This window comes from Pongo pygmaeus, chromosome 6 (genome assembly GCF_028885625.2).
Source record: "Pongo pygmaeus isolate AG05252 chromosome 6, NHGRI_mPonPyg2-v2.0_pri, whole genome shotgun sequence".
NCBI lineage: Eukaryota > Metazoa > Chordata > Mammalia > Primates > Hominidae > Pongo > Pongo pygmaeus.
Window position 1 is genome coordinate 48,582,860 of NC_072379.2, and position 15,059 is coordinate 48,597,918.

At 36.2% G+C, this 15,059-nt stretch overlaps 1 protein-coding gene across 9 annotated transcripts in view; it reads right to left on the bottom strand.

The window, feature by feature from the left end:
- Positions 1–3,281: 3,281 nt before the first annotated feature.
- The window catches only part of NME8 (NME/NM23 family member 8), a 52,174-nt gene continuing 40,396 nt past the window's right edge, over positions 3,282–15,059 (bottom strand). For 8 of the 9 annotated variants that reach the window (XM_054495678.2, XM_054495676.2, XM_054495672.2 and 5 more), the window contains 3 exons: positions 9,083–9,227; positions 6,584–6,821; positions 3,290–3,440 (listed from right to left, as the gene is read on the bottom strand). In XM_054495678.2, coding sequence (XP_054351653.1) covers positions 6,599–6,821; positions 9,083–9,227 — 368 coding nt within the window. In that variant the 3' untranslated portion in view covers positions 3,290–3,440; positions 6,584–6,598. Of the gene's footprint in view, positions 3,441–6,583; positions 6,822–9,082; positions 9,228–15,059 lie in introns of all 9 variants that reach the window. The other variant, XM_054495670.1, reaches the window with a different exon arrangement.

Sequence of the window (15,059 nt, forward strand, 5' to 3'; positions counted from 1 at the left end):
CTAATTTGAAAACTATTCCCTTGATCATATGTGTTTTCATCTGGGTCCTCAGAGAAGCAAATGCCAAAACAGAATTAAATGTGCAAAACGCCTGTGAGAGAGAATGGGGAGGGATCTGGGTAGGACTGGGAGAGCTGTCAGAACACAATGGATGTCCACCCTGAGTGAAGGAGAGAGAGAAGAGAGAAGAAAGGTTGGGTAGGAGCATTCCAGACTGCTGTAAAGTCTAAGGAAAGTTTGGCAAAGTTATTTGGGAGTCTTGAGCCAGTCATCAGTCAAAGGAGTCCCTCTTCTCCCTGGGTAGCTCTAAGTATCCTGTTGTGCTCAGTCACTGACTGGGAGCAACCCATAGGTAGTGTGGTCTTGCTGCAAAGGTGGCAGTGAATTTCAGGGTGCAGAGCTAGAATCCTTGTCAATATGGCCCCTGCAACTGGAGGTTGTGATTCACATTCTCATACTCATCACACTATGACAATCATAAAAATATTAAAGTTTGACCACCACACTTTTCCAGCACAAACTATAAAGTAGTGTCAAGCAACAGAATGTCTCTGTCAATTTCTGTAACTGGCAGCCATACACTATTTAATCCCTAAGCCTTGGACTTTTGTCTTCATGCTTTTTCATGTCTTTTTCTTTTCAAATTTATTGAAGAAAGAATATGTTGATCACCACTACAGAACTTACAGTATTTATTTGCTTTGCTACCTGAGAGAAATTTCTGTCTACTGGAATGTAAGAAAATATTTGTAAAGAGGTAATTAATGGCAAGAACAAAGCCATGGTGTGTAATTTTGCCTTTACAGCCTAAGTCTAATATATTTAGTTGTGATATTTGTATGAGAACAATTTTACAACTAAAACATGCAGCTGCAGTATCTCAATGAGAACAACTTTCTAATGGCCAGTATGGCTCACTTAAATGACATATTATGAAAAGGGAAAACAATTAAATTGTTTATTAACAATTATATTCAGCTAACAGGGAGGGCATATAATCAGAGGACTATTCCTAAATCTCATAAAATTATAAGAACTTCAATAATACAACAAGGTGCAAAGAACTGAAGTTAAGCAAAAAAATGGTATTATGAATAAAATTTCACCATGGTACCAAAATAAATCTAAAATAATGTTGTTGATTCAAACTAACGGACTTCTAAAATTCACTAACATTTTAATAATAATTATAATCATTTAAAATATTTATTATGTCATTGAAATAGTTCAGCAGCTGAAAATTGGCAGACAATTGCTGAGTCATCTTTCTCCCTTTTTGGAATGCATAAAATGTTTGGCTTTGGAGGTCATCCAAAGTAGCATCCAGTGGTTGAGCAGGTTCAGACACAGTTCAGATAGGCATCAGTGTCAGGAATCCCTTTTAGTGTCCAGCAAGGGCACCAAGACAGTCCAGCTAGAGGGCCACAAATGGAGGACAGCATATTTTACAGAACCTGTCCATCTTCCACAGGGCATCCAAGGAAGTTACTGGAGAGCATTAGGCTCAAATGAAGAATGCTTTGGGTGTCCTGTCACGGAACTGGGCTGGATGGACTGGGTGTAGCCATCAGAGAGACTCTGGCTTTAGGATCGAGGTGCATGACTGAGCCAGTCCTAGAGAATGGGGACTGTTCTGTCTGGGGGGATTCATGTAGACACTGACCTCATCCCAGCGAAGTCATCCTCATGTATTTGGCTGATGGGATAGAGGCACTTTCTGCACAGGTGTCCCATTGCCTACTTACTGAGCCTGTCCCTGAATTCAGACCCACATCCCCACCCTCCTGGGTATCTCATCAGCTGACAGTTCTTAGCCTCAAGCTCCAACTTTTCCTGCTGATTTTTCAGGCCTTACTTGCCTCAGCCACAGTGGTCCAGGCCATGCTTTTACTACCTAAAGTCCAGCTGAAATTCAAGACCAGCCCATTTAGCAGAAGCCCTGGTGACTTTCTAGCCTTTTAAAATCTTTCTCCGCCAGAGGCAAGGAGATATTTCCAAGTACTGCTAACCCCAGTCCTTACGTGCCTACCTCTTGCTGCTGTGTTCCACCCACTGAATACAATCCCCTCAAGACCAAGACGAACTCAACTTGAAGCTTAATTGGATAAGTCTCTTTAGACATTGATTATTAGATTTCTAGCTACTTCAATTAGAAAGAAATGGACTTTCTCTATGTCTTGTGTATGAAATCTTTGTACAGCTTTAGTCACATATACACACAACTGAGTGTAGCTTGCCATCTGCTGGTGAAATACAATATCACTTTTAAGAGAGTTTTTTTTTTTCTTTTTTTTTTGCCCCCAATGAATTCGAAGATATGGATCATTCTTGAGGCAATGGCAGTGTGCCACTCAGCACAATCATATTATGAATATCCAAATACTATCAGGCCATGGAAAGCATCAGATAATAATATTCAACCTGCGGGAGCAGGGATGGTGAAGGAAGTGAGGAAGGTGAAGATACTGACTGTACTTATTTCTCTGCACATTCTAAAGGAAGCCGATAATTGATTTACCTTATTTTTTAATGCATTCTGGAGAAAGATTGAGAAATATCCTTACTGATAACGCCTATGTACGTAATTAGATTTTGTATAATTTAACACTGTTCCCAGGCATGCTCCTCAAACATTATGTTGGAATATGGAAGTATTGCAGTGAGTAATCTGTTACTAACGCAGAAGGATCAAAGCTTGTGAGCATCTTACTTTTATTAATATTGGAGTTAAGAAGTTAGATTGAAAAGTTAATCATTCAGCAACATTATTCTCACTCATGTGCAATCTAATATTTTTCCTGAGTGGAATGAAAAGGAGGGTGTCACGGCTAACATGCTGGGAACAACACATTACTCTGGCTATGGGCTGAAGAGCATACCACTGCAGAAAACATCATTCAGAGTACATCGTGAGAGAGGAAAAGAAACAAAAAGAAAAACAAAATTGGCTTAGTACCTTCTTGCATTATCTTACCATCAGGGAATTAGGTACACTGCCTGGACTGCTGGACTGTACTATAGTTTGCAAACTATATAAATCTACATGTCATCCTTTTCCTCATTTTCTGCAAGGAAATTTGGAGTCAAAACTTTGACCAATTTTAAATATACATTAGGCAGTATGCATTTGTATTTAACTCCACTCCTGGCTTTACTTGATCTTGCCTACTCTCTTCCCCCCCACATTCCATGTTCCTCCCTCAATTATCTCGTATATTGTGTGCATTTATATACCTTAAATCTTTTCTGGAAGATCGGGTAAAAAGAAACATTAAGATTTGTTTGGGGAATACATTTTTATTGTTATTATGCATAGCCATTCATTTTTGTATCTTGAGGTGAATTTTCCTCCAAAGCATGTTTTTCTTATTATTCCTCCCAGGAAGCTGTGCCAAATGGTTGTATATTGATGTGAACTTATGTATTATCTTCTCAAAGTTCTAGGAAAGAAAGAATGCACTTAATAAAATAAATGACAATGCTGTACACTAATCTTTAAGCAGTTATCAGTTTCCATATTGAAGTTTTGCACATAAATCACAGAGCTGGGAGATGGGCCTTAACCTTTACCTATGGACAGCTTGACTGAGCAAGTAGTCATCAAACATTTACAGAGCAATGAGTTAATGAACAAACATTTGTGGCAGGGTTAAAAATACTAACTTGTGAGTAAGCTTTCTACCCAACCCGTTCAAGGATTCAGAATTACTGGTTAAACCAAAAGTTAGGAAGAGAATTGGGAGGGGCTGAGAAAAATACCAGGACTGATTGTGCAGCTCATTCTGAACATGATGGACAGGCTGGAGTGTAAAGATGGGGGCTGTGGGGTGGCCTGGGGGAGCAGCTGGGGGTTCAGCAGGACTCTCAGGTCAGAGATGCCCAAGAAAGAGTTTAGGGAGTTTGTTGTTATTGTTATATTTTGTTTGAAACAAAATTTCCTTTATTTACTATCTGTTTAAGAACTTTATTAAAGGCTTACTTTTTTTCTTCAACTTTATTTTAAGTTCAGGGGTACGTGTACAGGATGTGCAGGTTTGTTGCATAGGTAAACGTGTGCCATGGTAGTTTGCTGCACAGATCATCCCATCACCTAGGTATTAAGCCCAGCATCCATTAGCTATTCTTCTTGATGCTCTGCCTCCCTCAGCCCCCACCGACAGGCTCTAGTGTGTGTTGTTCCCCCCCATGTGTCCATGTGTTCTCGTCATTCAGCTCCCACTTATAAGTGAGAACATGCAGTGTTTGGTTTTCTGTTCCTGCATTAGTTTGCTGAGGATAATGGCTTCCAACTCTGTCCATGTCCCTGCAAAGGACATGATCTTATTCCCTTTTATGGCTGCATAGTATTCCATGCCATATATACACCACATTTTCTTCATCCAGTCTATCATTGATGGGCATTTAGACTGATTCCATAACTTTGCTATTGTAAATAGTTCTGCCATGAATATATCCGTGCATGTAACTTTATAATAGAAGGATTTATATTCCTTTGGGTGTATATCCAGTAATGGGATTGCTTAGTCAAATGGTAATTCTGGTTCCAGGTCTTCGAGGAATCAGCACACTATCCTCCACAATGGTTGAACTAATTTACACTCCCACCATAAAGGCTTACTTTTAATTAAGGGTTTCGATGTTAGGATTACATGCATTTTCTTTTAAAAATGTAACAGTGACTTAATTTAGTATCATTTTAGAAGGGGTTTTGAAGAGTTCTCTTGCAAGAGCTTTTTGTGCTTGTCTGAGAAATCATTCTCCCTTATTTCACTATTTTTGTTACTATTTTTTTATCCTGGCAATATGACAGGGGGTGTGTGTATTAAATTTGCCATTGCAACCATTTGAGTGTACAAATCAATGGTATTAATGACATTTACATGATTTGCAAACATCGCCACAAACAATTTCCAAAATATTTTGTCAACTTAAAAAAAAATCTGTACCCATTAAGCAATAACTTACAATTTCACCCTTCCTTCAGCCCCAAGCTATAATTTACTTTTTCTCTCTATAATTGCCTATTCTAGGTACCTCATATAAGTGGTAACATACAATATGTGTTCTTCTGTGTCTATTTCATTTAGCAAAATTTTTTTGAGATTCATCCATGTTGCAGTATGCATCAATACTTTATTCGTTTTTAGTGGCTAAATAATATTCCATTGTATCTTTATACTACACTTTGTTCATTGTTCTGTTAATGGACACTTGGGTGGTTTCTTCCTTTTGGCTATTCTGAATCATTTTTCTATAAACATTACTGTACAAGTATATGTTTGAGTCCCTGTTTTCAGTTCTCTTGGGAATACACCTAGGAATAGAATTGATGGGCTAAATAACGATTCTATGTTTAACCTCTTAAGAAACTGCCAAACGATTATCCAGAAGATGTACCATTTTATATTCCCACCAGCCCAAAGTGACTGTGAGTTTTTCAATCACTGTACACTGTACAATCATTGTACACTGTACACTGAAACTTTGGCCATTCAGGCAATTACTAAAAAGTCAGGAATAATAGATGTCGGTGAGGCTGTGGAGAAATAGTAACACTTTTACACTGTTGGTGGGAATGTAAATTAGTTCAATCATTGTGGAAGACAGTATGGTGATTCCTCAAGGATCTAGAACCAGAGATACCATTTGACTCAGCAATTTCATTACTGGGTATACACCCAAAGGAATAGAAATCATTCTACTATAAAGACACATGCACACATATGTTTATTGCAGCAATATTTGCAATAGCAAAGACACGGAACCAACCCAAATGCCCATCAGGAATAGACTGGATAAAGAAAATGTGGTACATGGAATACTATGCAGCCATCAAAAGGATCATATCCTTTGCAAGGACATGGATGAAACTGGAAGTCACCATCCTCAGCAAACTAACACCGGAACAGAAAACCAAACACTGCATGTTCTCACTCATAAGTGGAAGTCGAACACTGAGAACACATGGACACAGAGAGGGGAACAACACACACCAGGGCCTGGTGGGTGGGTGGGGGGCGAGGGGAAGGATCTTAAAGGACGAGTCAATAGGTGCAGCAAACCACTATGGCACACACATACCTATGTAACAAACCTGCACGTTACGCACATGTATCCCATTTTTTTGTCTTGTTTTGTTTTGTTTGGTGTTTTTGTTTTTGTTTTTTAGAACACATAACAATAAAAACAAAGAAACTTTGGCCATTCAAAGCGGAGAAGTGGAAAGGAGTTAAGTAGAGGGACTGCATGAGGCTTTTTATATCATGGTAGATGACACCACAGCTCAAGACCAAGGTGTGTGAACCAATGGGTGCATTGCTTGCCCTGTTGTCTCCATCCCTGCAGCCTGGATGCAGCATCCTCAGCCCGGTTACAAGCAACCAGAATCCCCAGGTCATCAGCATCTACAAGGCTCAGCTTTGAGGCTGTGCGGCTACTATGCAATAGAACAGTGTGTCTCACAGGAAATAAAGTTTGATTCAGGAATTTAGGAAAAGTTCTTCTCTTTTTAGGACAGGTTTGTCCTAGCCTCAGTCACTGAAACAAGCAAATAAAATAAAATAATAATTAAACAGGTACGTACTTCACAGTATACACTTTAGTTTTCCTCAGGATTCTCAAAGAGTCTATTAACAACCTCTTTTGCTTCATAGGCATCAGATGCTCCATGGACAATGTTTTTCAACTTACTTATTCCAAACCGGGCTCGGATGGAGTCAGGGGAAAGTACTTTTGCTTCCTCTGGGTCTGTTGGGCCCATCAATCGTCTCCATTCTGCAACAGCATTCCACTTGGTCAGAATCATGACCATAGATGGACCCCTGCAAATAATGGTGCTTTCAGAAGACCCAGCCTACTGAAAACTGTTGACACTGCAAACAAGGCTAAAGACAGAACACTGCAGCCTGGGCCAGGGAGCTCCTCTTTATTCTTTGTCCTTATCAGTGCAATCATGTACTTTCTTTTTTTTCATTTCTCCCTCTTCTAATAGGTTTATATGCAAGGTGAGTGCTATAATTTAATCCTAGAGAATATTTGTCAATGAAGTCTTATTATATTGCTACCTTGAGGTCTGTAAATAGAGACATTGTCATGGATTCAGGGCTTGTTGCTTTATGGTTGTCCTGTGGCCTCTAACCCCTTCAGAGATTGCCTCCAGTTAAGACCGCTACCTTGCTCAGGCCACCCTCATTGCCAGGACGGCCTACTTCAAGTAACTGAGTGATGTGAGCATACAACAGCCTGGTCATCTCAGCCAATACTGGACAACTCTGATAGACCAATCTAGCTGTGGTTAGCAGAAGCTGTTGTATGGTCTGTGCTACATCTTGACTTGCTGTCATCCCCATCCTGCTTCTTTGCCATGTCTTCCTCGTGGAATCCTTACTCAATAGCCTGAACAAGAAACTCTTCCAGCTTCCCAGAAAATGCAACCTGCAATAAGTATGAAAGTTAGTTTTCTAAGCTGTCATTGTGCGGTCCTAGGCTTCTGCTTATTATTTATATCTAAATAGCACATATATTCCATTAAATTTTGTTAACTTTATAAATTCTGCCTTCCTAAACTCATTGACACATGGTCAGGAACTGAAAAAAGGGAAGATGTGCAATTAAAGAGGTTTCTTATAAGTATTTCATACACTCGTGTGTGTGTGTGCATGTGTGTGTGTATATACAGTCATGTACCTCTTAATAATGCAGATACATTCTGAGAAATGTGACATTAGGTTATTTCATTGTAGTGCAAACATCCTAGAATCTACTTACAGAAACCTAGATAGAATAGCCTCTTACACACCTATGCTATCTGGTTTAGCCTATGGCTCCTGGGCTATAAACCTGTATAGCATGTTACTATACTGAATACCGTAGACAACTGTAACACAGTGTTATTTGTGTATCTAAACATATATGAACAGAAATGGTAATGCACTGCATTACAATGATCATGATGTCACTAAAGCAATAGGAATTTTTCAGCTCCATTATAATCTTATGGGACTGCCGCTGTACATTAATTCATTATTGACTGAAATATTGTATTGCAAAGCAAGACTATATAGAAAATCTTTGATGTTTAATATATATAAAACAGAAAAGACATTTAACTCATAGTAAATCAATAATGATGTTCACATAATTATGAACTCTGTGTAAAAGAGAGTTTTGGAAAGCAGCAGTTAAAAGCAGAGACTCCCTGGGTTCAGGACTCCCGAAACACTAGTTTTGTGACTGTGGACAACTTCTAGCCCTAGGCTTACGTTCTCTCAAAATCAAAGTGGAAATTCTAGTAAAACTACTTCATAGAGTTATTATTATAAGAGTCAAATGAAATAAAGTGTGTACAGCTCATCACAAGGCCTGGAATTAAGGAAACAATAAATGTTAGCCTTTAATTTCTATGCAGTGGTTATAAAAGTATGTGTTGTCAGGAACAGATGTATCATGTAGAAGGAGTTTTAAAAGAGTGTATTTCTTATAGTAATATTTATCTTATTATGTATACACAGTTTTACAAGGTATCAACACATGTAAAAAAACGATGTGAATAATCATAGCTAACATTTATCAAGTGTTTAATATCTGTCATGAACTGTTTTAGGTACTTTCAACACATCAATTATGTAGCCCTCCCAACAAGCCTATTAGATAGATACTATTATTATTACCATTCAACAGATAAGGAAACTCAGGCAACAATTAAGTATGTTGGCAAAGCAGCGGTTTGAACTGAGGCAGCCTCTATATCTAATGTGAATACCTAGAGAAACAAGAAGGAAGGAAGGAAAAGAAAGGAAAGGGAAGGGAAGGGAAGGGAGGGGAAGGGAAGGGAAGGGAGAAAGGAAAGTAGGGAGGAAGAAAATATGAAAGAAAGGGAGCGAGGAGAGAGAAGGAGAGAGAGAAAAGAAGATAGAGAGGGAGGTAAGGAAATAGAAAAAAGGTGAACCATGAATGTTAGCAGAATGTCTTTTCATGAATGAGATTAGATGAAATGTTTTAATTAATTTTTGCGTTTTTCAAAGTTTCTATAATGCACATTTACCACTTTTATAATGCAAATAATTATGTATCAGAAACTTACTCAGATAACATTTCCAATACATCTTTATAAAAGTCTTTTCCTGTTATTTTTGGATAAATTTTCTCTATTTGCTCAGGAGTTAGGAACATTTTCTTCACCTGTGTCAGATCAAATCCAGCTTCCTTAGCCATCTTCAGGATCTGCTCTAAGAAAAACAGATATTTGATAATATTGCAGATTGCTTCACATTTCCTCCATACTCGAGTAGACTGAAATAACTAAGGAAAACGAGAGTTTAACTTGCATATTGTGGTTTAACATGGCAAAACTCTGCCAAACTAAATTAAAATTCCAAAGCACCGAACTGACATTCAGAACTTCAGTATGTTAATGTAGATTTTCAGTCTCTGAGGCTCACCTTTCCAGAAACCACCTGAAACACCTAGTAGGCCACAAGAGTAGACAGGGAAGGGACCTGCTCTCATGCTAAGAATAAAGATCTATTTTCACCTTCATACTACAAATGCCAAGGAATTTCTTGCTAGATATGGATTGAAGGATAAAGCCAATCTGAACTCTTCTCCCTGAAGAATCAGAGTACCATCGAGGGAATTAAACAAAGCAAATGTTGTCAAAATCTCACCAACAGCCTAAGTTTTGAGGGCTACATTCTAGAGGCAAAGGTGAACCAGCTAAGAAACTGGGAGCTTTCTGGTAAAACGGCCTCTTCTTTGCTCCAGATTAAAAGCACATAGAGTGGTCTGGGAGCTAAAGGCAATATGATTATAACCAACAGACAGCCTGGAGAAGGCTGGACCTCTCCTGCTGGAAGGGAAGTCGCCAGGATCTGCCCTAAGACAGGCACTGCAGAAATGAAAGGGAAGAAAACATAAACCTTTCCTCAGAGACTAACTGTCTCAACAGAGAGCAAGGCCTATAAAGATATCATGAGAAAGTGATCATTATTGTAGAGTAATATATAAGGTCCCCAGAACCACAGGTGAGAAAACAATTAACTTTCTCTGGAGAGGTCAGGGATGACTTCACAGAGACACTGACCTTTGTCTTAAGCATGGAAAAAATAAGGTGTGATCACCAAGTGGACAAGTAGGGAAAGGACATTGCAGCCAGAGTGAGTATTGTATGCCAAGTGCAGAGGGCAGGAAGAAGTGACTGGGTGAAAATGTACTGGAGATGAAGTTGGCCAAGTAAGCAGAAGAAGGATTATCAAGAGCTATGCCCTGTGAAGAAATCTGGACTTTCCTCTAAAAACAACAAGGAACATTTAAAGCATTCTAAGCAAGAACATATTCAGATCTGTGTTCTAAAACGATAATTTCCTTTGCACCATGAAGAATGAATTAGGGTAGGAGTGGGTGATTGTGGCATTGCAAGCAAGGTATTTGAAGACTAATGCAGTTTTTGGAAATCAATACTTCCTGGTAAAAGGAGGCACCTTGGAAAAGAAAAGTCTCTTACAGTTCTTAGATAAAGACAGCAAGTGGCTCAGGTTAACGTTCAAGATAAACAGAGAGTACTGTAGGTAGTGAGACAGATTCACCCCCTGCAAAGGCCCTACCTATTAAGAAACTACCTAATTATATTCATACAAAACCAAGAGAAAATCTGAGCTGAGAAATGAAATGAGCTAACCCAAACCCTTATTAATCTTTACTGAACCATTATAAAAGATAAAATTAAAATTACTATGCTAATTAAAAAATTTATTCCCCTGTTAAAGAAATAAATAAAAGAAAGAGAAAGAGGAAGGGAAGGAGGAAGAAAGAAAGCCAGCAGAAGGATGGCAAATACCCCCCAAACTGTAACACAACACCCTAATGTGAATTAAACAGTTTGAACATTAAAAAAATCATAAATCATAAATCAAAACTTCAAACTCAAAACTAGAAATGGCCAAGCAATAAGTAGATGTGAAATAAAAGCTGCACTCACAAAAGACAAAGATAAAATAACAGAAATAAACTAGGTGTCTAATGTAACTTAAAATACAGAGAAGGACATAGAGAACAGAAGTAAAAATAGCCAAGTAAAGGAAAGCAAAATAAAGAAAGAGAAGTCAATAGGGAAAGTGATAGATACAGAAGTTAGGCAAAGATAAGCATGTCTACACGTGTGTGTATGTAGGTGTGTGTGTATGTAGGTGTGTGTGTGTACATATCTGTGTATATATATAATTAAATAATATATATTACTATATTTATTTAAGAAATTTGACTTCATCATACCAAAAGAGAATATTTTTAACTAAAAATTGAGTAAGTCAATCTAAATACTCAGAAACTTCAAAAGAATCCCCTGTTAGTTCCAGTTGGTGAAATCCCTAAAGAAAAAACAAAAGAACAATGGAACAGAACTAATATTTAAAACTATAAGGCAAGAAAACCATCTTGAAATAAGAGAAGATAAGAATCTAGACATTGAAAAAGACTAACATGCATCTGGAAAAAGAAACCAAGAGTGGTCATATCTCAGACATATGTTAGTAAAACTACTAGACTTGAGAAACAAACAAAAATTAACCCTTTCTTCTGGCAAAACACCATATTACTTACAATGAAACAAAAGTCAATATGGCACCAGGTTTCTTGAAAGAAATGCAGGAAACAAGAATAGAGATACCCTGTCAAGAAACTCCAAGAAAAAAAATGTGAGCCTAGGATTATTTCTATCAGCATATATGTAAATAATATATTTTCTGACAAAGTACATTTAACATCTAACACAAGTTCAAAAAATATGAGAATAGCTCAAGAAATGAGAAAGTAGATTAAGTACCTAATTTTCACAAAGGTAATAGGATATCATTTAAAGCAGAGAAAACAAATAATAGGCACTCAGTCAAGAAGAGTGAACTTTCAAGCCTATCCATCCCACCTTTTTTTGTTGTTGTTGTGTTTTGTTTTAGGCTTTTAGCAGCCCAAAGTCATGGTTTTTAGTTTCTGTCTCTAGTGATAACCAGAAAAGAAGGATGAGGAAGGGGCTTTACTGGCCCAATCAGAAACAGAAACTAAGAACCCATGACTATATTCTTTCCCTTGGACAACCCTGATACATATTGCAATAAAAATGGCTTCCAGAACAAATAAATTTCTCAAACACAAAAGAAAATGTAAAAGACCACACAGAGAAGAACAACAGTAATGAAAAATAGAATGTAAAGTAAATATAACTTAAAATAATATGTTTGAAACTAAACATATTATTAACATAAAATAAACATATTATGTAAGTTTATCTCATCTACTAAATTTTTTTCCTGTAAGACCTAAAACAACAAAACTACTAGAAGAAAATATAGGTGAAATGCTTCATAGCATTGGTCTCTGCAGTGATTTTTTTTGGGTAAGACCTCAAAAGCACAGGCAACAAAAGCAAAACTAGACAAATGGGATTATATCAAACTAAATTCTACATAGTGAAGAAAAAATCAACAGAGTGAAGAGAAAACCTACAGAATTCAAGAAAATATTTTCAAGCTATGCATCTGACAAAAGGTTAATATACAGCGTATATAAGGAACTAAACTCAATAGCAAACAAACAAAAACCCCAAAAAAGGATTCTGGTTTAAAAATGGGTAAAAACCTGAATGGACATTTCTCAAAAGATATTTGTTGAACATACAATGACCAACAGATACATGAAAAAAGGCTCAACATCTCTTAAAAAATTAAAAATAGAACTACCATATATGATCCAGCAATCCCACTATGGGTATATATCCAAAGGAAATAAAATCAGTACATTGAAGAAATATCTGTACTCACATGTTTATTGCAGCATTATCCACAATAGTCAAGATTTGGAATCAACCTAAATAAAATCAACCTATTTATTATCAATAAAAATTGATGGATGAATGGATAATGAAAGTGTGATGTATATACATTATGGAATATTATTCAGCTATAAAAAGTAATGAAATCCTGTCATTTGTGGCAACATAGAAGAACCTAGAGGACATTATCTTAAGTGAAATAAGCCAGGCACAGAAAAGATAAATACTGCATGATCTCACTCATATGTGGAACCTAAAGAAGTTGATCTCCTAGAAGTAGAGAGCAGAATGGTGCTTACTAGAAGAGGGGAGGGTATGGGGGAGGGAGAAATAGGGAGAGATAAGTCTATGGGTATAAGTTCTGGTGTTCTACTGCATAGTAGGATAACTATAGTTAATAATATTGCATTGTATATTTCAAAATAGGTAGAAGAGGAGATTTTGAATGTTCTCACCACAAAGAAATGATAAAGTTATGAGGTAATGGGTATACTATATACCCTGATTTGATTATTACATAAGGTGTACATGTATCAAAACATCATAATATATCCCATGAATATGGACAATTTTGTTTCAATTTAAAAAATTAAAAATACATGAGTTGTGTACTGTTTTATTACAGTGAATCTGGCTGTTTAACATATATTTTGAGAGAAAGTCATGAATACAAATCTGCCTTTATGGATTTTATGTATGAGACAAGCCTAAAAAAAGTGATTCAAAAAGGCTAAAAATAAATAAATAGGCAAAAATGTACAAGGCAAATGCAAATAATAAGAAAGCAGGGTGTGTGGTCTTGATAGCAAACAATACAGAATTCAGGCCCCAAGGCATTAAATGAGACAAATAAGAACTTTGTGTAATGCTAAAAACTAAATTTACCATGAATAATAGTTTTAAATATCTATGTATCAAATAACATGGCCACCACCATTATAAATCAGAAAATACAGGAAATATAGCCAACAATATACTGAAAACAGGTGACTCACACCTCTAGTTTCTGACAGATCCCCCAAATTCAAGACAGATCAAGTTGGGAAAAAATAAATCAAGATGAATCAAACTGTAAGGCTGGTTTTATCTTATATTCAAACTTTTCACCATGACACTAGTGATAATATTTTTTCTCCTCATACACGTAGAATCTTCACAAAAGTTCGCCATATGGTAGTTCGGCAATACCATGATAATTTCAAAAAATGCAAGCTTTTTCTTCTACTAGAATTTTAAAAAAATCTCTTTAAAAATAATTTATTTGTTGAATAACTCAAAGGCCTAAGGGAAAATACAAACCAAAATTACAAAATTTCTATAATTAATTATCAATAATCAATAATGATAATGAAAACACTATGCATTAGACCCTGTGGGCTATAATTAATGCAGTAATCAAAGGAAAATGTATAACCTTAAAAATTCTTATCAATAAAAATTAAAAGTTGAAAATAAATAAACTTAATATTCGACTCAAAAAGCTAGAAGAAGAACATAAGAAAAAACTGCTAGAAAATGGAAGGAAGAAAATTACGAAGATAAAACCAAAAATAGTAGTTAGAAAAGAGAAAAACATAGAACTCATGAATAAATTAAATTTTTATTGTTTGAAAGAGAATGAAATAAGAAATGGTAAAGTAGAAATAATCACTGAAATGGAGGAAATATAATAATGATAAGAAATTACAAATTACATAGCTGGAATAGATAACTTCCTAGGAAAATATAATTTAACTATATTTACTCAAAGGATGATAGAAAACTTAAATAGAGCAATTTCCACAAAAGAAACAGAGAAAGCAATCAAATAATTATCCCACTAAAAAACAGCAGACCCAGATATTTTCACAGGAAAATTATACCAGACCTCCAAATACCAATCTCAGTGCTGCTTACGCTCTTTTGGAGCACTGAAAAATATGTTCACATTCTTTATGAAGTATTCCATTGATTTCTAAACCCGATAGATATCAAATCAAAAAAATGGAAAGCAGAGATCAATCTCACTTTTAAGTCTCAATACAAAAAAAAAACAAGTAAAATATAAGCAAATAGTATCCAATAGCATATCTAAAAATGCATCATAACTAAGCAACATCTATACAGGAATGGAAGGATATAGTTCAATTTTTGAAATATCATTAACATGATATTCCGTACTAATATATCCATGGAAAAAACAACTCATCATTTTCATAAATTCTGAAAAGGACTTCAGCAAAATTCAATATCATTTCTG